The 22,953-nt window shown below is 51.5% G+C and overlaps 10 protein-coding genes across 10 annotated transcripts; 3 read left to right on the forward strand and 7 right to left on the reverse strand.

Moving 5' to 3' along the window:
• Positions 1-832: 832 nt before the first annotated feature.
• On the forward strand, positions 833-1,519 carry Z519_01137 (uncharacterized protein; the record flags this gene model as incomplete). The annotated part of the gene is made up of 1 exon (XM_016758894.1): positions 833-1,519. One exon carries the CDS (start codon positions 833-835, stop codon positions 1,517-1,519), a length of 687 nt encoding a protein of 228 aa, XP_016624222.1.
• A 1,075-nt stretch (positions 1,520-2,594) lies between these two features.
• On the forward strand, positions 2,595-3,325 carry Z519_01138 (golgi apparatus membrane protein TVP23; the record flags this gene model as incomplete). Its single annotated transcript, XM_016758895.1, has 3 exons — positions 2,595-2,676; positions 2,762-3,094; positions 3,174-3,325. The coding sequence occupies 3 exons, from the start codon at positions 2,595-2,597 to the stop codon at positions 3,323-3,325; spliced, it is 567 nt and encodes a 188-aa protein (XP_016624223.1).
• Positions 3,326-4,389: 1,064 nt separating this feature from the next.
• On the reverse strand, positions 4,390-6,108 carry Z519_01139 (D-xylulose kinase A; the record flags this gene model as incomplete). Its single annotated transcript, XM_016758896.1, has 1 exon — positions 4,390-6,108. The coding sequence occupies one exon, from the start codon at positions 6,106-6,108 to the stop codon at positions 4,390-4,392; it is 1,719 nt and encodes a 572-aa protein (XP_016624224.1).
• Positions 6,109-6,398: 290 nt separating this feature from the next.
• Positions 6,399-7,754, reverse strand: Z519_01140 (uncharacterized protein; the record flags this gene model as incomplete). The annotated part of the gene is made up of 2 exons (XM_016758897.1): positions 6,399-7,108; positions 7,166-7,754. The coding sequence occupies 2 exons, from the start codon at positions 7,752-7,754 to the stop codon at positions 6,399-6,401; spliced, it is 1,299 nt and encodes a 432-aa protein (XP_016624225.1).
• An 882-nt stretch (positions 7,755-8,636) lies between these two features.
• On the reverse strand, positions 8,637-11,726 carry Z519_01141 (valine-tRNA ligase; the record flags this gene model as incomplete). Its single annotated transcript, XM_016758898.1, has 1 exon — positions 8,637-11,726. The coding sequence occupies one exon, from the start codon at positions 11,724-11,726 to the stop codon at positions 8,637-8,639; it is 3,090 nt and encodes a 1,029-aa protein (XP_016624226.1).
• A 234-nt stretch (positions 11,727-11,960) lies between these two features.
• On the reverse strand, positions 11,961-12,257 carry Z519_01142 (uncharacterized protein; the record flags this gene model as incomplete). Its single annotated transcript, XM_016758899.1, has 2 exons — positions 11,961-12,178; positions 12,227-12,257. 2 exons carry the CDS (start codon positions 12,255-12,257, stop codon positions 11,961-11,963), a joined length of 249 nt encoding a protein of 82 aa, XP_016624227.1.
• A 568-nt stretch (positions 12,258-12,825) lies between these two features.
• Positions 12,826-14,364, reverse strand: Z519_01143 (uncharacterized protein; the record flags this gene model as incomplete). The annotated part of the gene is made up of 5 exons (XM_016758900.1): positions 12,826-13,139; positions 13,257-13,684; positions 13,790-13,913; positions 13,979-14,096; positions 14,155-14,364. The coding sequence occupies 5 exons, from the start codon at positions 14,362-14,364 to the stop codon at positions 12,826-12,828; spliced, it is 1,194 nt and encodes a 397-aa protein (XP_016624228.1).
• Positions 14,365-18,499: 4,135 nt separating this feature from the next.
• Positions 18,500-19,705, reverse strand: Z519_01144 (casein kinase II subunit alpha; the record flags this gene model as incomplete). The annotated part of the gene is made up of 4 exons (XM_016758901.1): positions 18,500-18,598; positions 18,659-19,078; positions 19,156-19,529; positions 19,591-19,705. The coding sequence occupies 4 exons, from the start codon at positions 19,703-19,705 to the stop codon at positions 18,500-18,502; spliced, it is 1,008 nt and encodes a 335-aa protein (XP_016624229.1).
• A 512-nt stretch (positions 19,706-20,217) lies between these two features.
• Z519_01145 (uncharacterized protein) lies at positions 20,218-21,294 on the forward strand (the record flags this gene model as incomplete). The annotated part of the gene is made up of 1 exon (XM_016758902.1): positions 20,218-21,294. The coding sequence occupies one exon, from the start codon at positions 20,218-20,220 to the stop codon at positions 21,292-21,294; it is 1,077 nt and encodes a 358-aa protein (XP_016624230.1).
• A 148-nt stretch (positions 21,295-21,442) lies between these two features.
• Positions 21,443-22,532, reverse strand: Z519_01146 (uncharacterized protein; the record flags this gene model as incomplete). Its single annotated transcript, XM_016758903.1, has 3 exons — positions 21,443-21,849; positions 21,910-22,216; positions 22,284-22,532. The coding sequence occupies 3 exons, from the start codon at positions 22,530-22,532 to the stop codon at positions 21,443-21,445; spliced, it is 963 nt and encodes a 320-aa protein (XP_016624231.1).
• Positions 22,533-22,953: the final 421 nt, after the last annotated feature.

Here is a 22,953-nt window from a genome sequence, read left to right on the forward strand (position 1 = left end):
TACTGTACATCTATACCTCTATACTTCCTAGTCCGAACTCGCTGTGTGGCTAGCCTGATGGCCCAACAAAACGTCCCCGACTTTGGTAGGTACTCCGCAGCCACTAGTCACGTGGGAGGATGTGCCATTGAACCTCGTCAACGGGCGGCGGGGCTCTACGGTGGCGGTGACAGAGCCAGCTGGGTTCCTCGACTTACCACAGCAAGTTCTTTGATATCTATTAGTGGATTGGAAAGGGCCAGGGAAGTCCCGGGTTCGGAAGCAGTGCCATGATTCTGACAGGCTGATGTGCAGTTCTCAAGCCTAATAGGCAGCGAATAGGATTCAGGAGAGGCTCATGAGACCTATTTTTCTGCATGTTGAGTGCACCAATAAGTTTTGGCTTTGTCTTCTTACAATTGGCTCAGGCGTCGCTTCGGCTTCAATCATTGGCTCGTTGTTTTCATGTGGACCCAACTTTCCTGATGCATAAACACGTCGACGACGAGGGCGCAATGTAATATTTATTAGCATCACAATAAACGATCACGAGGAGTGAAGTAACAATTCCACTTAAGATGGTGACGCTCCTCTGCCCACAACTTGGCACTGCTGCCCTAGATATTGGGCCATATTCAAGTTCACAACCAAGTGCAAGTGTCGCCAAACAAGAGATCTAGCATTTGTAGATCACATCATCCTCGCATACTCGCATACGCAGCCCATATCACATCCGCTAAATGTGTTGTTGTGAGGAAAAGCAAATCGTCTCAATATGCTGCTCCTCCCGATGTCGCTAGACTCTCGAGCTAAAAGTCGAGATCCGACAATGCTTCGCCGCTCGAATTCGAGGATGTCTCTGCACTGGATTCCCTCGCAACGAGATCCATTCTTTCACTCCAGAGCTATGCATTCGATGCAAAGGCAGTATCCAAGGCACGTGGACGGTGACATGGGATATTTTCCGACCAAACCAAAACATGTCCACACATCACTTTCCTGTCACCAACATTCCTCAACCGGCCCATCCCAATGGCCAGGAACGGCTCAGGATCAGAACACGAGTCCCTTGCAACATGATCAACATGCTGAACACACCGACCGCCCTGCAGCTCCGCAGCAGCGGCTAGCCGTCCTGCCGGAAGACATCAATCAATTCCACCCCAACTATAGTCCAGCTGAAAATGGAAACCGACAACCTGAACAGCCTCGGCCGAGTCGGCAAGTTCCCATCGAGCTGTTGGATGAGGTCTGTGCAGATATGGATGACCTAAATCTCGCGACGGCTGTTCAACTAGCCCATGACGATCCCAGGCTTGATTCTCGGGCCGCCATGGAGCAACAGGCAATCATAGCGCAACACATTCATGATCGTCCTTTGATGCAGCCAGAGGAATGGAGGACTGGCAGCGGTGAAGGTGTCTTGTACTATCGACTTCGCCACGGATCGTGCGGCAATGGTATGCAAGTTGAAGGAGATCGACTGGTGGTGCGTGAGGCTCACGAACCATTCGGTCTTAGTTTGGACAAGATCCGCTGAGGGCGTGGTGGTTACGGGATTGCCATTGAGATCACAACATGAGAGGGTGATGTGGGATGTCTCTGGAAGATTGGTCCTCGATCGGCCAGGACGACGATGATATGGGTTTCACAGCCTCATCTCTTCAGCCCAAACTCCTTTCTCTCCCTCTCTTCCTCCGCCATTCTTCGCTTACTGTCGCGAAAATCCTGGAGTTTTCGCTCCAACGCGGTCTTTTGGCCCAACAATTGGGCACGCTTCGTCTCCAGCATCTCAAGTGTTCCGAAGTATACCTTGTCTTCAGCCGCCGCAGCGGCTACGGGGTCGACCCTGTGTGGTGGTTGGCCCGTTTCTTGGTTTGGGGTTGGACTGGAGTTTGCCGGCGGAGTCGAGGATTTCTGCGCTTGCTGAAGGAAGGATAAAAGGCTGATTAGCTTTCATTTATCCAAAGCAAAGCAATGTCCACTCTCAGAGATAGGGCTAGGGGATGGATAATTGGAGGTGGAGGCGGGTTGTGATGCCGAGTCTACCATATGGCCTGGACGATGCATCTGACCTACCTTTCTTGCAGCCTCCTGTTGCCTGCTAGTCTTCAAGATCGCACCGATAACCGCCCCTGATGCAACTATTCCAGCGACTCCAATTGCATACACCAATGGTCGGATCTTTCGATTTCGAGGTAAGGGTATGGTGGTGTTTGGAGCTGCTCTTGCAGGTGATCTCGCGGGACGGGGAGGAAGGGAAGGGAGCATTATCAATCTATTGCAGTTGGAGGAGCCATTCAGCCGTCAGGAATTCCGGTGCATGATGTGTCTGTCGAGATTCAACTTGTCGATGTCTGCATCGAGAAACAAAGTTGGACGCGATCAACCGAGCCGTTAAGATAGGCTTCGAGTGGTGTTAAAGCAGCAAGGCTAGTAGTGAGGCGTAGTTGCGGTCTCCGCCTTCTCTCACAGTCTTTCATGTGCCACATGTGTTCTTGATGTGTTCAGTGCGTCCATCCCTCCAAGCCTCATCCTCGCGACGCTACAGACATTTTGTCCCCTTGAACAGGCGATGCAGTCTTCACAAAGACTAAGCTAGAATTCAACTCAATATGGCAGACGAGCCTGGCTCCCTCAATTGGCGCCTCAGCGCCCATCCCATCACCCTCCTCACATATCTAGGCTTCCGGATAGGTGAGCCTACGTCCAAACATCGTTTTTTATGCTGCCAACCCATTCAGCGCAATGAAAGGGAGGATCTACTGACGCCCGAGCTTAGGAAGTCTCCTCATGTACCTTTTCGGCGTGCTCTTCATCCGCAACTTCGTCCTGGTCTTCATCTTGACCCTCCTACTGTTGTCCGTAGATTTCTACTATCTCAAAAACATCGCCGGCCGTCGTCTTGTGGGCCTTCGCTGGTGGAATGAAGTCAACACCTCTACTGGTGATTCGCATTGGGTCTTTGAGTCTGCGGCCGGGACAGGGAGGGTGGAGAATAAGACGGACAAGAGATTCTTTTGGTTGAGCATGTACATTGTGCCGGCATTGTGGGTTGGCCTTGCAATTCTTGCATTGGTTAGGCTGCAGAATTTGATTTGGTTGGTCACTGTTGGTACGTGTCTCTTGCCAGACTCTCAGAACTAAGGGGATGAAATCTGATCCGCTCATGAATACTAACCTGCCGAACGCAGTAATCGCATTGATCCTCACAATTACCAACACTGTCGCCTTCTCGCGCTGCGACAAGTTCAGCCAAGCATCGAGTTTTGCGGGATCGGCCCTCTCGGGCTCTGGACTTGCCAGAAGTCTGGCGAGTAACATGATGGGACGTTTTTTCAAGTGAACAGGACGAAAAGGGGCTTGTATGATATGGCGAGACGGGATCAAAGGGGGAGTTAGCGGTATGCTGGGCAACTGGCCTCGGTATAAGCAAATTGGAGTTGATTCTGTCACGATAACCTGGCCGACCGACAAATTCGCAAACATGAAGTCTACTCCGGCCCGCATGCACTCCTGCCTTTTCCAACCAGAATCATTCAAGCAGCAAGAGCATGTGGAATTGTATTCGAACAAGCGCCAGGACGCCTCGACGGAAGACCAGCTCCGGGTGCAAACCGCCCTCCTTGACCCTATCTGCCAAAATAAAAAGAAAACATAAAATCATCACTTTCGTCTGCCCGAGAAGGACATCCTCATGATCGATCAATCATCGCCAGTCCCTCATGGAGCATTGATGGAAAATTACCCTCTGGGTTCTGCTCCATGTACTCGTTCTCCTCTCTCCTTTCCTCCCTCTCCCCTTTCCTCACTCCCCACGTCCTCGGTATCGCTCGGGCAAGAAGGGGATACAGAACGACCAAGATCGCACAACGGCGACGTGCCTGTAGGGGTATGTTGCCTTTATTTCTTCAGCCTAGAGTCCTGACGTTGTCTTGGGTTGGCTTTCCTTCTGTTGTTACGCATAGCCATGTAGACCACGAGTACGGAGCAATATTGCTATCTACAGCACAGAGTACGGAGAAGTGATGTAGGCAGCTCGGCAGGTAGTGAGGTAGCTGGGCGTACCTGTGGCTCAGGGGATCAGGGAAAAACACTTATACCGACATAGTACCCACCTATGGCGAATACGGACACGTGTAGCGGAGAAAGAGCCGTGCACGCTCTGGCTATGTAGCTATGGAGTCATGTAGCTATATGGGTAACGAGGCAGGGGAGAAGTATGGAGAGTCCAGATCCTTCTTGAGGTTATCAGGGGAAACCTAGGAAATGTAGAACACTCCGCAATGCTCGGATATGTCAGAGAGACAGGTGTGATTCCTGTATTTCAATTTTCGCTAGAGCCATCCATGGTTTAGACCCCTTTTCCCTATACTACTTCTTCCTGTACCATACCCACCCAGCACTTTTTCACTTCCTCTCATACTCCCTCAACAACCTCCTCTCCATCTCCTCAAACCCTTTCAGTGCCTTGCCATACCTCTCCCACACCGGGGCGTTGTACCCGTCGGCAATCTTCTCGACAAACTCTTCCTCCCTCCATCTCTTGCCAATCAACTCCTCAAACGTCTCGCCTTGTTTTCGTTCTACCGCCCAGACAGCCTTGTATGCGGCGCCCAGAGCACATGCGTTCTCGCCGACATCGAGCTTGAATACACCTTCGGAACCGCCTAGTACCTCGCCCGCCACACGGGCGATCGCCTTGTTGCGTGAGCCACCGCCTACCAGATAAATCCGGCGTGGCTGTGGTGGCAAGTCCTTTGCAGGGCTCGAGACAAGTTCCCTAGAACGAAGACGGAGGGAGAGGAACTGACTTTCCACAATGACCCTCGAGTCCTGTTCCGGGGGCTGTGGCACAGATTTCTCGGGATTTAGTTCGTCATTTTGTGGAGTGTACGAGAAATGCCATTCTCCGACCGAAAGGTTCGGGATGATTTCAGGACGGGGAAAGTATAAACCCAGATGCATCGGTGATTTCTCACCGGACTGCGCGAGGGGCGGCGTATCAAGCAAGTGCTTGTCAAACTCTTCCCATGAGTTCTTCTCCTTAACTCCAAGCTTCTCATTGATCGCGTCGCGGACCTTCTCCCTGGCCAACCCGCCGTTCTTATAGCACAACATAAACATGTACAACCCGGGTGTAGTCGGATGGTTGAAGAAGTGTGTACTCGGATCCGGCTTGTACTCGGTCGTGGACATCAAGAATGTGGTGCTTGTGCCCAGGCTGACCATCGCATCGTTGCTGCGAAGCGGCAATGCAAGGATCGTGGAAGGATTATCCCCTGTTGAAGCGATAATGGTGCATTCATTCGAAAATCCATGGCGCTTGATGAAGTAGGGGGAAATGGTGCCGAGATGAAAGCCACCGTCTTGGGGTACGTCGCCTAGTTTCTGCTTCAACGTGTCTACACCCGAGGGTCCTGCCGCAAGTTCCAGCAGCTTCTCGTTCCAATTGCCGGCTTTAATGTCCCACAGATTCATGCCACAGACATCCGAGATGTCGAACGGGGCATACTTTCCAAGGAAGATAGTCGCGATCCAAGATGACACGAGGGTGATTCGGTGTGTCTTTATGTATTTGTCTGGATATTTACGTTGAAATCGTAGGATCTGCGGACCTGTGAAGCGATGGTGTGCTTTGCTGCCCGTAACATTTGCCAACTCTGATTCATTGCCTAGAATGGCATCGAACTCGTCGCATTCCTTTTGAGTGCTCGCGTCCTGCCAGTTGGGACTGAATGGATGTGCGAACGCACCATCGAGCTGTGACTCTAGTGTTTTCGAAGGATCCAGCTGAGAAAGTAATCGTTCTGCATCCGCATTCCAGAAAACACTCCCATGCTGCATGCCTGAGCCGCTGATCCCCCTGACACGACTAAAATCAAGACCGTCGTCCTTCAGTCTACCCAACAGCGTGTCGATGGCTTGCAGCCACATCGCCACTGGTGCAAAAACTTCATGTTCGTCTTCGTTCACGAGAACCCCCTTATTCACGTCGAAACCCGTGGCATCTGCGTCGAAGTCGAATTTGGCTTCATGGATCTTTCTCAGGCTCGAGTCCACAACCAGCCCTTTTAGTTGTTGTGTAGAGAGGTCGAAGCCGAGATATAGAGGCTCAGAGGACGTCATGGTTTGAGATCTGATCAGGTAGTTGACTCGGATGCTGACCAGATATGAAGACAGAATGGTTCGGCTACCGCGCGTCAAACATAGCAAATTCTCACACCTTCAGGAACAAAGAGAGACTTCGAATGACGGAAGCAGAGGTGGAGTAAATGCGCGTCGGTGATGAGGGGAGCAACCATCTGGAGGCCCTCTTGGCGCGATGATATCAGCCTGAAATCAACCGGCGTAAATTTCCGCTGCCGATTGAACTTTGTGGCCAGTCCGGTTGAAACCGAAGAAGTTCTCATAATGGTTCAGGAATCCTTCTTTCTTTTGCTCGAGGTTATTGCGTGGCCGTTTACGTGCCCATGTGGATGGCCATGTCCGCGTCCTTGCTCTTGTTCTTCATGAGGGTGGTGCTCATGCTCGTCGCGCTCGTCTTCAGGTTCGGGGCTGCTTCTTGGACTAACATCCGTCGCAATGAAATCGCCTGCGAGCGTGGACCCTGTATCTTCAAGCTGGACAAATTTGACACGGACTCGTCTGACACCGCGGACCTTTGCACCACACCTCTGCCGCACTGCTTCTTCTATGTTCTCCATCTGCTCTAATGTAAAGTTCTTGGGCACGCCGAGCTCAATGTCGATCAAGTAGTTTTGGCCAGATTTGACCCCTTGGATGTCTCTGATTTCTGTATCCTTGCCGAACTCGACAGGCTCAAGACCCTTGGCAGAATCACCCTTCAAAGCTCTGGAGGCGGCCCTGCGGACCAGGGCCTTGATCTCGTCGTCCACCGTGACGTCTGCGAGCTCGAGAAGAGCGGTTTTTGTGTTGTTCCAGCCTGCTCTTATAACCATGGCGGAAATGATCAGTCCTCCCACAGGATCGAGCCACGAAGCGTCCGAAAATAGATGTGCGCCCCCAATTGTGGCAAGGGCCACAATGCTGGTCAAGGAGTCGATGCGGTGGTGGACCGCATTAGAGGCTAAAACGGAGGATTTGCGTTCTCGAGCAATCTTCATAGCTGTAGCATCGGATCAGCGGGCGTGGATAGAGAGTTGACGTCCACGGCCAGACTTACTGGCTCGATATAACCATTCCTTCACCACAATAGAGCCTGCCGCAAGCCAAGCAGCGTTCAAATCTGGCAAGGCAGGTCCATGACTATGGCTGTGTCCTAGAAATGAAAATATCCCCCCACCGCCATGTTCGGCATGCTGGTGGGCATGCACGACAGCTGCAGGATCGAGAAGGAACTGTGTATAAAGGGCATCCAACCCGTTCAGCCCAATCCCGACCCCTCCAAAAAGTAACAGCCCGCTGACCCCCAAGGCACCCAAGCTCTCAATCTTGCCATATCCACTAGGAAATCGAGTCGTTGCGGGTTTCAGAGACCACGAAATGGTAGCAAGAGTCATGAAGTCAGAGACCAGGTCGGTGAGGGCGTGGAAGCCATCTGCAATAAGTGCTTGCGAGTGGAAGACGATGCCCCCTATACCTTTCCCAATGGCCATCCCTAGGTTGACGAATAGCCCAATCCTCGTGATCCTGACTCCAGCATCGTTCTTGTTCTGAGAAGTCAGGTAGGAGGTGTCGTGTGCGTGACCATGGCCGTGGTGAGAGTGTCCTGCATGGCTTCTCGACTGCTGCTGGGTGCTCAAACGCGTCATTGACACTTGTGAGGCTAAAGGATCGATGTTTGGGAGGCGATTGAGGGCGGGAAAGGTCGTTCTCGAGAGACGCGAGGTGGCATGGAATCTACTGTTCTTAAAGGATAAGCAGCTTGCGGCTCTGCATCCTCGACGCCGAAACAGGATGTGACTGGAGCTGGCAATGCTGAGGCAGGCTCGTTGACAAGAGGACATGTGTCGCGTTTCAGCGCGGAACAAGTGCGTCAGCGGCATCGGGGGAGGCAAAGGGAGCCGCAGCTCGCAAAACGCAGGGCAAAGGGGGAAAACGGTCGATTGACTCTCCTATACGCTTCAACCCATGCTGCTGTGAACCCGGGACTGGCTTGCAAAGCCCTAGAAGAGAAATACAATCTCGACACAATTTTGTATCACTCAGGAGCACGCAATTGGACGCGTCGCCGAGGCCCACAACAAACCGAAGGATTAAAAATGATGTTCTTGCGTCTGGAAGCTATCAACCTTTAATATGCCATCACCTGTCGCCGGAACTCGACGGGGCAGCCTCCCGCTACTCCCCGAGGTCGCTTCTTCTACGTCTACCCTCAGCCCATGTTAGTTTCCATTGTCTGAACGACGGGTGTGGGCTGAATTCGGTTGTTTGCTGTTCAGATTCTCGGCCCTATCAACGACATGCGCGACTCTCTCTCGAGAATCTTTATGGCGAACGACGCAGGACGGCCTAGATTCGGCAAGGCTCTATCTCCTGAGATTTGCTCGTCTATCCACGGCGAGGAAGAAACTAGATTTTGACAGTTGCACCTTTCTTCTCAAGACTTTTTTTGACAATGCGAATGTTCTGATACAACAATCGTGAACGGGAAGACCAAGACTTCAGTTCTCTTTGTCCGCTCCCATGTCTGATCAGCCCTCTAGTTTCAACCTCTCTAGGTCCTTGATCGCCTCCTCCAATCTCTTCACCTCGCTCTCGGCGTCCTGCAGCTTCTCTTCCTCCTTCTTTTTCGTATCCTTGTTCGCCTTTTCCCACCCAGCTCCGCTCATAATCTTCTTGCTCTTCTCCACGCGGGCTTTGGCATCCTCAATGCTCTTCTGCCGCTTCTTCAACTCCTCCGCCACATCAATCCGTCCGGCAATCTTGAGATACACGGCGGCGTCCGCATTGATGCTTTGCACAGCGCACCCGGCCGGCGGGAGGGAGTTTGGAGCTGGTGGCAGAACTTCGATCTCGCCAGCGTATTTGCCGCCCAGAGACTTGATGGACGTCTTTTCATCCGACACAGTCTTGAAAGCCGAGTCCGAATAGGTTTGGATGATAACATCTCCAGGCTCCTTGAAACCGTACTGCGAGAGCAGGCTTCGAATTCCCGATGCAATGTCCATGATAAACTCGTACTTCTGTGCTTCTTGCGGAGCGTCGAGTTTCTCGGTGAACTCGGGGTATTTTGCGATCATGATGCTCTCAGTGGTATCACCTTTCCGTCGTGGAAGCTTCTGCCACAAATGCTCTGTCAGGAAGGGCATGATAGGATGCATCAGCAGCAAGCCGCCCTCGAGTGCTGTGTACAAGGTCTGCTGAGCAGACCTTCTCTCATCCTCAGGGGCCTCTGGGGTAAGAATGTATTTCGAGTTCTCGATGAACGTGTCGCACAGCTGGGTGAACCAGTATTGGTACAAGGTGCCCGCAGCCACAGAGAAGTCGCGCCCTTCGATAGCGTCATTGACATCCTGCGTGGCAATGTTGAGCCTATGGAGGATCCATTTCTCTGCCAGCGATTTTGGTTTGTTGTCGGTCGGTGTAGCATCAGGGACAAAGTCTTCTCCAAGTCTTCCCAGTGCAAAGTTGGTCGCTTGGTAGATCTTGTTGCAGAACCGTCGCTTTGCTTCAATCTCCCGGATGTCAAAAGCCACGTCGCCTCCACCAGTGGTGTAATTGACGAGTGTAAACCGTAGGGCGTCAGCACCGCATTCCTCAATGCCTTTAGGGAATGCCGACTTCTGGTATGCTTTGGCACGCTCAATTTCGGCGGGGTCAAGATTGCCCGCATACAATGTCTTGTGGAGCTCTTCCAACGTGATACCTCGTATGATGTCCAGGGGGTCAATCACGTTGCCCAAAGACTTGGACATCTTCCGCCCCTCGGCATCTCGAATCAAGGAATGACAATATACCTCTGTGAAGGGCACATCGCCGGTCAGTTTCAGCCCGAACATGACCATTCTTGCCACCCAAAAGAACAAAATATCCCATCCAGTCTCCAGCATGGTGGTTGGATATAATTCTCGCATGTCCGAAGTCTCTTTCGGCCATCCAAGGGTAGAGAATGGCCATAGGCCGGAGGAGAACCAAGTATCGAGCACATCCTCATCCCATCTCAGCGTATATTTCTTTCCGGGGAATTTCTTCTCGGCCTTAGCCCGAGCCTCGTCTTCGTCCATGGCTCCTACCCAGAACTTGCCGTCGGCTTCATCACTTGTCCCGTCTTCAAGCTCAATGAAGTAAGCCGGTGCTCGGTGACCCCACCAGAGCTGTCGAGAAATACACCAATCCTGAATATTCTGCATCCAGAAATGGAAGCGTCGCGACTCCGATTCGGGCTTTATGAGAATTCGGCCGTCCAGTACAGCTTCGTCTGCAGCCTTGGCCATGTCCGCCATCCGCATCCACCACTGTGGTTTCAACACGGGCTCAATCACGTCTTTACTCCTCTGACACATGGGAATTGTCATTGCGTTATCTTCCTGCTTCGTATAGAGGTCGAGCTCTTTCAAATCGTTGATGATGGCGTAACGGGCGTCAAATCTTTTTTGGCCCGCATAAGGCCCTGCGCTCGCATTTAACGTGCCGTCGTCGTTCAGGATATTGATGAATTCCAAGTTGTGCTTCTTGCCCTTAATAAAATCGTTGGGATCGTGCGCCGGGGTGATCTTCACCGCGCCAGTACCAAAGTCCATCTCCACTTCCTCGTCCGCGATGATGATGATCTTGCGATCAGGAATGAATGGGTGGATGGCCAATTTGCCCACGAGATGCTTGTATCTCTTGTCATCGGGATGCACAGCAATGGCTGTATCGCCAAGCATTGTTTCAGGACGTGTCGTAGCAATCTCGATGAATTCATAACCCTTGAAGCGGTCTGGCGAGGTCGATGACTTGTAGGAATCATCTCCTTTGCTGATGGGATACTTGAAGTAGGTAAGTACACCAAATTCGATCATCTTGTCATAACCCGGCACTTTCAGCTTCGTTCGGCCTTTCAGCTCCTTGTTGTCCACCTCGAGGTTCGACAGAGAGGTACTGAGGGCAGAGCACCAATTCACCAACCTATCCGCCCTGTAAATGGTTCCCTCTTCGAACAGGTCGACAAAAGTCTTCTGCACAGCAAGAGAGAGATTGTCGTCCATGGTGAAAGCCTCACGCGTCCAATCCATGGACCCTCCCAAACGTTTGAGCTGGTTAGTGATGTTGCCGTGGTATTTATCCTTCCAGCTCCAGATCTTCTTCAGTAAGGCCTCTCTGCCAATCTCATGACGGGTCTTGCCCTCGGTCTTGTAAACCATCTTTTCCACCACGCTTTGCGTGGCTATACCGGCATGGTCACAGCCAGGAATCCAGGCCGTAGTCTTTCCTTTCATTCTTGCATGTCGAATCATTGTATCTTGCAGCGCGTTCGTAAGGGCGTGGCCCATATGCAATGATCCCGTCACATTCGGAGGGGGGATGGGAATCACGAATTTGCCCTCTGGTTTAACCTTCCCCTCTTCCGTAAATTGTGGTTTGAAGTAGCCTCTGCTCTCCCACCACTCGTATCGGCCGGCTTCGATCTTCTGGGGTTCGTAGGCATCAACGGCGGCGGCTTTCTTGATCTTTTCCTTCTTTGCGGTCTTGGGTGTGTCAGCGGCGGGTGCTGGCGCAGTCTGTTTCTTTGACTGCTTCTCTTGGAACTTGGCCAGCTTTTCGGCCTTCTTACGCTCTTTCTCAACTGTGGAAGGCATGATGGTCAGACTTAACATTCTTTCAATGCAGAGACACTGAGCAGTAATGTCCTGCGTGCAAGGAGTGGATGTTTATTGAGGGAAGAGTGATATGACTACGAGATCTTGCCCGCTCTTTATAGATGCTTTCCCAGTCATACACCATGGAGTGTCTGGCAGCCCGGTACTTGGCCTCAGGTGAGTCATCTCTTGTCGTGAAGTCTGGATCATTTAAAAGTAAGGGGAGTGGGTATATCAATGCGGTCCCTCGAGGTTATCTTGCATACTTTCTTTTGCAGTCTTCTCTTTGCCTGCTTCGCCCATCACTGTTTGACCTTTCTCGTTGTTTTGCAAATCCCTGCCGGGTACATTCTGACCCACGGCATCTTTTGCAGCCGAGCTTTTCGCCGCAGAGGCTATCTCGGAGGACACTGGAGGCGGAGGACCAGAAGGAGAACCAGTTGGCTCGCCAGCTAGCAGCCATGTCAGTAGATGTTGTACTGTTCGCTGAGTCAACATACTGATATTATGTGATGCGGCATTGAGCGCCATATTGAAACAAGAAGGCCGTCTCCAAGCAGGAGGGCGCCGGAGCAAAGATCTGATAAGTATTTTGCCCGACTGCCTTGCGGCGTGACTGCACTTGTGTTTTTGCTCTTCAAGTTAGATCTAGGACAACAGAAACTAGAAAGAAAGAAGCATGGACAGAATGAGTCAAACGAGGCTGGCTATACGACCCGACGGCAACCTGAAGTGTACGAGGTTTGGGGATTTATGAGTCGGATTTCGAACCCTGCGCGCCAATTAATGCGTAGGAATACCAGCCCGCCGCCGCCCTATGGGACGTCGAGACGTCAAGAGGTGCACGTGATCCGCCCCTGACAAGGGCCTAGCTACGTCAAGAGACTTTTCCATGCCATCGACCAGATTCCATCTTTCGCTAAATGCATGTGGGCGCATCTTATTTCACATCCAAGAATGGAATATATGATATCGAATTCGAGAACGGGTTGGACCGGTTGTGACTGAGACAAACATCCTAGTTTCCGTTTTCTGGCTTAAACTTGTACCTCTGACCACAAGATATCGCAATCTCTCGAGGTTTCATTCGATAAGGGCCTCATTCAAGCTCTGACTCAATAACAGCAAATGGTCCCTTTTGCTTAGCAGGCCAGATTTTGACAACTCTCAAGCCTACGCTCGCCAGAAGCGTGGTCCACTGCTTCTCACTGCGCTGCATCGAGCTGAAGGTGGTGCGGCTAATGTCCGCGAGCGATTCGAAGCCGCTGCATCCCACAGCGGGCAGGACGGTCTCGCAGACAAGCAATTTGGACTGACCCTTGACCATGCCGTGAATCTGGTTTCTCAGGATCTCGCGGCACTTGGAGTCCGGAAAGTCGTGCAGGACACGGCGCATGAAGTAGATGCGTGCTCCTATGCACAGACATTAGATCACGCGGATGGAAGACGAGGGGACATTTCTTTCGAACACGGCAGCCGAGGAGATGAAATTCCAAGAGAGTGATTCCATCCCATGGCGCTGGTACTTACCGCGAATAGGTTGTGGAGTGAAAAAGTCATACTCCATGACCTCGTATTTAGGATTTCTGGCACGTGCCTCCTCGATGATAGCGCCGAGATCCTGCACAACGAAGCGGGCTTTGATATGCGGATGCTCTTCCATGACCTTCTGCGTAACTTGGCCATGTCCTCCACCGACATCGACCATTGCCACACCATTTCCATCTGCTACAGACTCGAGCAGGGAATCTGGGATGGGGCTCGCCAGCAATGTTGCGGCACCTTTCATAGCAGAGTTGAAACGAGCAAGGCGGGCAGTATCATTGCGTAGATACGCAAAGAAATCGGTCCCCGTCGCATAATGTGAGAGGGTGTTGTCCGGCTGGTCAGGGTTCTTGTAACCGAGCTCAGCGAGGTAAGCCGGCATCTTGCCAATGCAGCCCCAACTGCTGTCAAATCTGGGAGACCACGGAAGAAGTCAGTGTTTAGACTGGCCGGATCCGATGGGGTTCCAGCCACAGAGTAAAGAGGCGATGAATAGATGAATGGAAGGGAAAACCTACATGTGCTTGTTCAAGTCGGCCGTAGCTGGCATGGTTAGAGCTCGCGAAACAGGGGTCGCAGCATACGTTTCCTCCCCAAGTTCAGAGACAATGTGGAAGCCCGTCAAGACCCGCATGAGGCGCACTGGCAGCCATGTCAGCAGACAAGCTCTTGGACTCCTGCCTCTTGTAGTTCGAGAGTGAGCACACCTATCAAGGTCACATCCGCCCCGGTCTTCTGCGCAAGCTCGAACGCGGTCGTGGATTCTCCAAGAAGGTTGAACAGATCCAGTTCCAAGGCAGTCCGCACGACGGCATTCAGCCATGGCTGCAGGGCATCAATAAGCGAAACCCGGGCTCATGTTTGGGGTCAATATCCTTCTCACCATGAATGCAATACGAGTCGTTTCTTGGGAGGGATTGACAGTCTCGCTGGCAATTTGAGTGGCGGCGGACCATATTTGCTGGCGCATTTGATTGGCTCTAAGTGTCTGGGCTTTCTCCTCTGCTGTGAGCGAAGCAAGCGCCTCAATCGAGGCATTGAGAGAGTCGCGCAAGGCAAGCAGTTTCGTCAGATCGTCAGATGGGGCCGACATTGTTGCTCGAGCCTGTTTTCTGCTGTGCAGCTCTCTTTCTGCTGGAGGAAAGCGGAAGACAGAGAAAAGTTGAAATAGGCTGTTTCGAAATATTCAGGAACTACGCACAGAATATCAGGCTGAGGGGTCTTGTGTAACACAAGGATTTCTTGTTTCAAGTTGTTAAGAATTGATCGCGAGATGGGTTCCGTCGCAACGACACAGTACGTCCTCAGGCCTATGGTACACCAGTACCAACTCTTTGATTTTTGGGAATGAAAGGCAAAAGTCAGAGATAATGAGAGCACGGAATCGCGTGAAACCGCGACACAATATATTTGTAGTGACACTTGCTTTCCCAGAAGGGAGCGGTGACCCCTTTTATGACAACGCCTTCTCGGACGCGATATAATATAGCGTCGGCGGACATCAATCCACTCGTCTTCTCAAGCATGGCGCCCGAGTAGGATTCAGGCCTCACCAGACACGGCTGATGACAAGACCGGAATCAGCGTTAGATTGGGCTCAGTCACAACACGCTCTTAGTATTACATTCGACGGATATTTGTTCAGAACTCCCGCCATCGACAGCCAGCAGCGCTGATTCGTCGTTGCTGGCCCCTTGTGGCGCAAAGCCGGCGAAGACAATGCAGGAAACGTGTCGACAGCATTCTTTGCACTGGAAACAGTCGTCCGTCGTGTTTGAGTGGCTGAGACTAATGCAGGTCAGCAAGGCGTTGAAGCCTCGAAAGGGATCCTACGCCAAGGTTAAGGCTGGCTGGCCCCTTGTTCTAAGCCGTTTCGAGATAGTGTCAGCTACCGAGATAGTTCATGCTGGGCTTGGAGTTGAGGGGAAAAGGGGGAAACTGACTACGAATTATCTCGTATAAAGGTGTCGATAGGAGTGTGTGAATGGATACCGCCCCTGCCGACCTGCAGTATGTTTTCAAGTTTTAAACTGCCGTGTCCCATTTCATGTACGTTTAGGGTTGTCTGTGTTTGAACTTCCCTATTTTCAGTTTCCAGGCTATTCTCAGAGGTTTGACATGAGTCAACAGGATCAATTAACATCTTTCCCGAATTTGATTAAACCAAATTTTAGTGTCCGGCCTTTGATACTGCCAGCATGTAGACGAGACAAGCACTCAACAACCACAACCATCTTCCGCAGAGGCGGTGACCTTTCTCTGGACAAGCGAGCTTACTAAGTTAAACCTCTCGTATCAGCTGGCGAGAAACGACCCTGTTGACAACGGCTTACCAATGTCTCTGCCTTAGAAGATAGTTGCGGATGGTCGGTAGTTTAAGGAAGTGGATGAGCGAGGGGGAATGCGAGGGATATCGCAGCTAATGTGTATGTCGATTATGGAATTAAGCCATGTCGCAGAGTAACTAAGGGTGCATTTAAGAGTTTCTGGGAAGACCTCTTGCCAAGGATTCGACTTCTTAACGAACGATGGCGAATAAGGTCTGGGAGAGCCTGACTGAACTCCAGGAGGCCGCCAAAAACAATCGCAACCCTTGGTTAGGGCACACACATAAATAATTTACAAAAGCAATACTCAAAATGCAAATATCAAAGTGACAAAAACTTTGCCACCAGCCCCTTTGATAGGGGGTGGTGGTAAGTGAAACCTTGCCTTTCGGTAGGTTTTTCCGTAGGTTGGGACATATTGCTACTGGCCCGGTGCCACTTTGACCTGATATGTCTTAATCGGTCGGTGTTCAGAGGGAGGATTGAACCCCAGGATATATCGCCTGCTGGCCCGGTGCCACTTTGACCTGATATATCTGGGTGGGAAGATCGATTGAGGAGGGAGGATCGCCTACTAGAACCAATTCCTTGCATGTGTTGACTTCGTTAAGTCTCTTTCTCATTGAGTTTGTTGGCTCTTGAGTCTCTTTCTGTTTTGTGGGTTGTTGACTCTTTAGCCTCTTTCCTAGTAGGGGTCTTTGCGATTGTTGAAAGGAATTGTGCTGTTCCAAAATATATGTTTGAAGGTCGGCTTTCTCATGTGACTTCATGTTCCCAGTCTTCACTGTCGACACCTCTGACCTTTCGGGTAACCATGCCGAAGCCGTCTTCAAGAGACAGCCTCGTTATGGTATTGTTCTCAATCCAATACATCCGAGCACCCTCACGGCATTCCAATGGATTCCGGGCCACCACCGGAGCACAGGGTGAGACATTTCGGATGCTCCATTGTAGTCTTCAATAAGGCTGACAAGCTAGCTTACCGTCTACTGGTGAGTGCATTGCAGATACAGATGGAGGCGTACCGATTGCCTAAGACTGCACAGCGACGTCTTCGTCTACACTCACGTTTAGAATCCCGATACCATGAGGTAGTTGTATGCCTTCATGGACGAGTGAGCTTCCATGGCCAGTCCATGAGCAGAAGATACCCCTATTCATCCTCGTCAGTGAAGGTGAACGGTCGTAAAATGCCGGTACATCAGGTATTAAAAGGGCAATACAGCAACCAGACAAGCATAATTCCACAGAATGCAGGTCGAAATTGATATATTGAATAGTATATTGATGAAGGCTCGATTGTTCAAAGGAATCTTCAAGCGACAAAGAATGTTGACAAGCAGATATACTTCTGCAACGCTTCCGTTAGCGCCTTGGCCCCCATGACGTCAGCCATCTCAGCATGTTTTCCCACCAGATATCTCGTGCGAAGATTTGCTAGATCATCGGACAGCTTGACGGATTCCCCGTAAAATAATCAAGTTCCCTGGCTATGGCTGTTGAGGTGAATTGGAGGTTGCACAAGTTTTTATCAGACCGCCAATGACCATGATCATGACTTTGCCCCTTTTGTCCCTTCTCCCCCAGCCGAGCGGCTTGAAACGATCCAGAATTGACTCTGGGCGAAGATTGATTTGTTCACAAGAGGCCAAAGGTGAACAAGGAAGTAATCTGGACTTGCCCAGAAACGAGTTCTGCGACAATATGGTCGTTTGTTTAGTATAAAAGATGCCACGACGATTTGACCAACGATAAAACACATTCAAAACCGTTGAAACAACGGCATTGCTCTGAATGAGCGAAACTGTCCCTCAGGCAGAAAGCTTGTTCGTTTTTACAGTAACCAACACCGGAAGGCTGGGTATAACAAAGTAAGGAAGTATGCAAGACAGGACAAGAGAGTTGCGGGCAGTCGCAACTTCTTTTGGTCCGTGGAGAGACTCCGAGTGAGCTCTATGCATCTCTTCCCAGTCTGCAATCTTGAGATCCGAACGAATTGACCAAAAGGTTTCATGAGCATCCTGAAGCGAAACTCTCCACTCACCTTGAGAAGATATAGCATGGCGATGGCGGCAGCCTACCTAGAAGAGTAATGATACGTGTGATCATGTGTCGGTGATAGAATGATCCACACATCTCAAGCCCCTCCGCCCAGACGTATATGCAGCATATGTATGTAGGTGTACGGTCCGCCAGTGAAAGGGGCCCCTGTTGTGGATTTTAACTAAAATAAAGAGGGGAGTGTATGAGTTGAATAGAGAATGGTGGAGAAGGGGGGGGGCCAAAATGTTTCTTCCCGTGAAAGGAAGAGACGCACAGGGGTGGCGGAGGTAGGAAGAAATAACCTCTTGACCAACTTGGCCAGAGTGACAAGCTTGTATCTCTTTTTGGCAGACAAGAAGGATGGCTAGTCCATAGACGACGAATGGAAGAATTTCAAGTCCCCTCTCCAGTGCATCGTGTGCCTTGGCTTGCCGCTTCGGACGAGGTAATGGTGCCTCCCAGGTCGGACTTGGGCTGGCCTTGTGGGGGTGCTACAGGAGCGGGAAAGGCGAAGGTGATGGTAGGGAACGAGAATGCATTACGCTATCGTGCCAAAAATGAGTTGAGTTCCTTGCAACACAAGCCCCTTAACAACTGTTCCTCATTCTTCGACCTGAGAAGATCCTTCGCACACTTTTATCATCCTCTCATATTAGCCTTCGCCGGTTTTCAGACTCCACATTGTTGAGCTCTATCTCGAGCTAGATGTTCTTGCGCTGCCGCGGCGTTGTGGAGGCTGAATTGTCGTCGTCTCTCATCACTCATTCCGAGAGCGTCCTCGGGATGCTCTGTTTCTCTTATCCTTGACCGTGAACCGGTGCCAGACACAGGTACTTGCACCAGAGAGTAGTGCTCGCTTCAAGAGACGTGGTTTTGGGAGTTCTGCTGCTGCGCCGCTGCATTCCTTACTGGAGCGAAGTAAGGATGTGCCATTGCCTCCTGAGCAGTAAGACGCTCCTATCGCAGAACAGTCAGTATCAACCCGCCATATCGGCAACAGACCTGTTGGCAACATACCTGGTGATCATATCTCAACAGCTTGTCCAGAAAGTCGATAGCTTCTGGGCTGACAAAGCGCTGATTGTCGGCATTCACAAAACTCTGCCACGGCTTCTTCGGGAACCTGCTCAGTATGTCGTCGTACTGCGCATCCAGTTCAATGTCATAGCGATCCAGATACTCAAACAGGTCATCTGTACCCAGAACCTTGGCGATTTTGACCAGCTGATCCGAGTTGCTGTTTCCGTGGAAGAAGGGTTCCTTGCGGAAGATCATGGAGGCGAACATTGCTCCCAAGGACCACATATCTAGAGAGTAGTCGTATTCTTGGTAGTCGACGAGTAGTTCAGGTCCTTTGAAATAGCGGGAGGCAACGCGCACATTGTACTCTGTCCCTTGGTGATAGAATTCAGCGAGACCCCAATCGATAAGTCGAAGCTACGTAGCCAATATCGTCAGCATATCACCCGTGGTCCTAAAACTAGAATGTCTTGCGTCGTTTTCTGTTTCCTCACCTTTCTTTTCGCATGATCGATCATAACGTTATGCGGCTTGACATCTCGATGCATGATCCCTTTGCTGTGGCAGAAATCCAACGCCTTGAGCAACTCGAAGATATAGTAGCGCACATCGTAGTCCACGAAGCGGGGGTACAGAGTCCGGAAATCAGTGTTGTCGACATTTTCAAAGATCAGGGAAGGCGTCTTGCTCTGGCTGTCCCGTACCACGTCCAACAGTGCCACAATGTTGGGACCACCGGCCAAGTTCTGCAAGATCTTGATTTCACGCTTAATTTTCTTCTTCTTGACAGGCTTGAGCACCTTGATCACACATTTCTGGTAGTTGACGATGTTGATGCCCTCGAAGACTTCGGAGTATTTGCCGCGACCTGCAAACCCCGGTCAGCTATTCCACCTCGTAATGTGTGTGTCCTTGATCACAAGCCTCACCGATTTTCCTAACAATTTCGTAATTCTCCAAGACACCCCATGAGATGGCTACCGAGTCGTAGTCCCAGTATGACCGCGGCATGTTAGCGTTGACATCCGCGTAGACTCGTGCCATGGCTGCGGTTGCGGCGGCTGTACTGCGAGGAGATCGCGGGCCTGTGTCATGCGCTGGAGGATCGACGATGGAAAGTTGGGCAGGACAAGGCTAGACTGTGCGATGACGACGACGACGACCTAAATGGATGTGGCACAGACGGCCGCAACAAGACGGCCGTTGACTGCCTATTGATTAAAGGCAAACGGCCAAACAATGAAGATGGAGAAATAAATGAGTGGAATGGAGGGAACCGTAGTGGTGGTACGGAGAGCGATCTGTGCTGCGGTAGCCTTTCGATCTGTATGCCATCCCACGTAGGAATGGCAGGCAGGGATCTGAAACTTGATCATGCACCCACTAGCGGATATATTTTCCCCGGCTACCGCAGTCGCAGCTTTTCACCATTTTGGATTTCAGCGAGGCCCTCTGCGCGCCGCTGCTGAAGGTCAATCAGAGAGCTCCCTCAAATAACAACATGATCGTCGTTGCTCTCGAACCGGCGCACACTTGCGTCTCCCAAAGCGAACAAGATGCCATTCCACGACCTTAACGTCCTCTACACTAGCAACCACGCAGACCTCTCCCAAACACTCGCCTTCCATGCTGAACTGGGTTACTCAGTGGTCGCCCTTTCTCTCTCGGTCACAGGCAAACTTCCATCCACGCCTCAACCCATCCCCGTCTCCTCGATCGTCATCCCAGAGAGCATTGGCACAGTCCTCACACGACTGACACTCACAATCTCCGACGCTACCCAAAACCATCGCCTATCTCAGTTCTCACCGGCATACTCCTTGCTTGCCGTCCGGCCCACAACAGAGAAAACCCTCCAAGTCTGCTGCACGTCTCTCGATTGCGATCTGATCTCTCTCGACCTCTCTCAACGGCTTTCATTCGCCTTGAAATTCAAAACCATCTCTGCGGCACTACAGCGCGGGATACGCTTTGAGATATGCTACTCCTCCGCGATTCAATCGTCAGGAAATAATGAGGCGAGGAGAAATTTAATCAGTGGTGCAACTGCACTCATTCGCGCAACGAGGGGCAGGGGTATAATCTTGAGCAGTGAAGCCAAAAACGCTCTGGGAGTAAGAGGGCCACATGACGTGATTAATTTGGCAACTATCTGGGGGTTGGGACAGGAGAGAGGGAAGGAAGCATTGTGTGAAGAGGTCGCTAAGGTCGTGAGGTTAGCGGGGATTAAAAGGACGAGTTTCAGGGGTGTGATCGATGTCATCGACGGAGGTGGGAGGCCTTCCGTTGCTACTAAGGGCGGAGAGGAAAAGGAGAACAGTGCTCGACATGAAGTGACCCAAGACCAAGTTGCGAAAGGAAGGGAAGAAGTGATCGTCAACGGTCTAAAACGGAAGGCATCCGGAACGCGCCTGGCAACTTCCACGGATCAGAATCGTCGGCCTACAGCGGAAGACAAACCCCTTTCAAAACGCGAGATGAAAAGAGCGAAGAAGGCTGGAATGGACAGAGGTGATGGTGGTAAAGCAGGGCCCGACGGCGCAGATACAAGCCGCGTCCAGGATACCGCTGCATCAGATTTTCCTATCAAGCACGAGACACTTTCCGATAAGAAAGTGTTCGCTAAAAGCTAGGGACCGGGAATGTCTTGCCCAGGTCCGGCTTTTCAATATACAAGAAATGAAACGCAATAGTACTGTCCGATCCGATGTCGTCCATGTCCTCGAAATCACTGGGTATATTCGTTCAATGTAGCGGGGTTTTTTCGTTTCTTTTGCGAGTCTATGATAACAGAGTCGGTACAGGTGCTCTTCTTCCAATACCTAGCGTATAGGCGTTTTTGAGCGTAAGGGTTGCAGGATCGATGGTATTGAATGAGCCGACCGGAAACCCGCCGCTTGTCGCTGAGGCTGCCTCCGCAGATGCTGAGGATTCACTTGAAGATGAAATTGTCGTAGTGGTTGATGAAGACGAAGACGAGGATTTTGAAGTGGTAGTGGAATTCGTTGATGCTGACGATGTTGTTGTTGTTGTTGCTGCTGCTGCTGCCGACGACGAGCTCGTGCTGGTAGTTGAGCTCGAACCTTCTGGCTTAGGAGCCTCTCCTGTTTTAGTAGGCTCGGCCATGTTAGATGGGACGCTGCTGCTGGGGCCAGAAGATTCCGTACCAGATGTCGTCATCGCAGAGCCTGGAGCCAGATTGTTAGAGGCATGGTCTTGACCTTCAAAAGAGCATTAGAAAGACTTACTCGATGACTGCCCAAAGAAGCCACCAGGAGAGACAGCAGCAGTTGGTGCCGCAGCTGGTGGAGCGCCAGCCACCGTCACGCCGGTCTTGATGGCTTCCGATGCTGGAATCGACGAAAGACCAGGCGTGAAGGACGGGTTGGAAGATGTGAAGACGGCAGCATTGCCCATTCCTCCCCATTCCCACCCGGACGCCATAGGAGGCGGGCTGCCAGCACCGCACCAGCACCCGGGGGGAGCGTTCATCCATTGAGTCACGTAGGCGGTCACGGTGCTTCCCATACACGGGGACACGGCCGTTACGGTTGTCTGTAATCCTTGATGTCAGTGCTGCCAACTTGGGGGGCAAACCGGCGCGCGATCCAGAACCACTCACCGTCTCGGTCATGGTCTCTTTCATAGGAGGCGGGCAGGTCTGGGCCGGACAGCTGGGGCAACTCGGGGCTTGGTAGGTAGTGGTTGGTGCTGCCCAGGACGAGTATTGATTGTTGTAGTTGTTGCCACCCCAAGAGCCACCCTGACCGCCAGAGCCGCCGCCGCCATACTGGCCTCCTTGGTTCATCCCGCTGTCACCACCTCCACTGCCCCAACCGGAACCAGAACCGGATCCGCTGTCACCACCCATGTTGGGACCAGCCGAAGCCTATCTGCCAGTCAGCCAAGAATGTCGCACGAGACTCAGGAAAATGCAGAAGACCATACTTGCGCCAGGCAAGCAGCCAAAACGGAAAGAGCGAAAAAGGAGCGGACAGCCGGCATCGCGATGGAATGTAAAGTGCTATTTCGCAAAGGAATGGCAATAGGAAAAAAGAGAATTAGATGCTGGTCCAGCAACAAAGAACGAACGACTCTTTTGGGGAGACAGATGAGGAAGATGAGGGATGGAGATGAGAAAACATGGCGAAACTTGGGCCTCTAAATGGACATTTTGAAGTCAAGATGAAAAGGAGACATCGACAAGGACCCAAATTGAAGGGAGCTGGTTGCTTTCGGTGTGATGGACATCCGGACAGCGGCTTCAGACGACGAATGCTACGGAGTGAGCA

Source organism: Cladophialophora bantiana (genome assembly GCF_000835475.1).
Source record: "Cladophialophora bantiana CBS 173.52 unplaced genomic scaffold supercont1.2, whole genome shotgun sequence".
Taxonomy (NCBI): domain Eukaryota; kingdom Fungi; phylum Ascomycota; class Eurotiomycetes; order Chaetothyriales; family Herpotrichiellaceae; genus Cladophialophora; species Cladophialophora bantiana.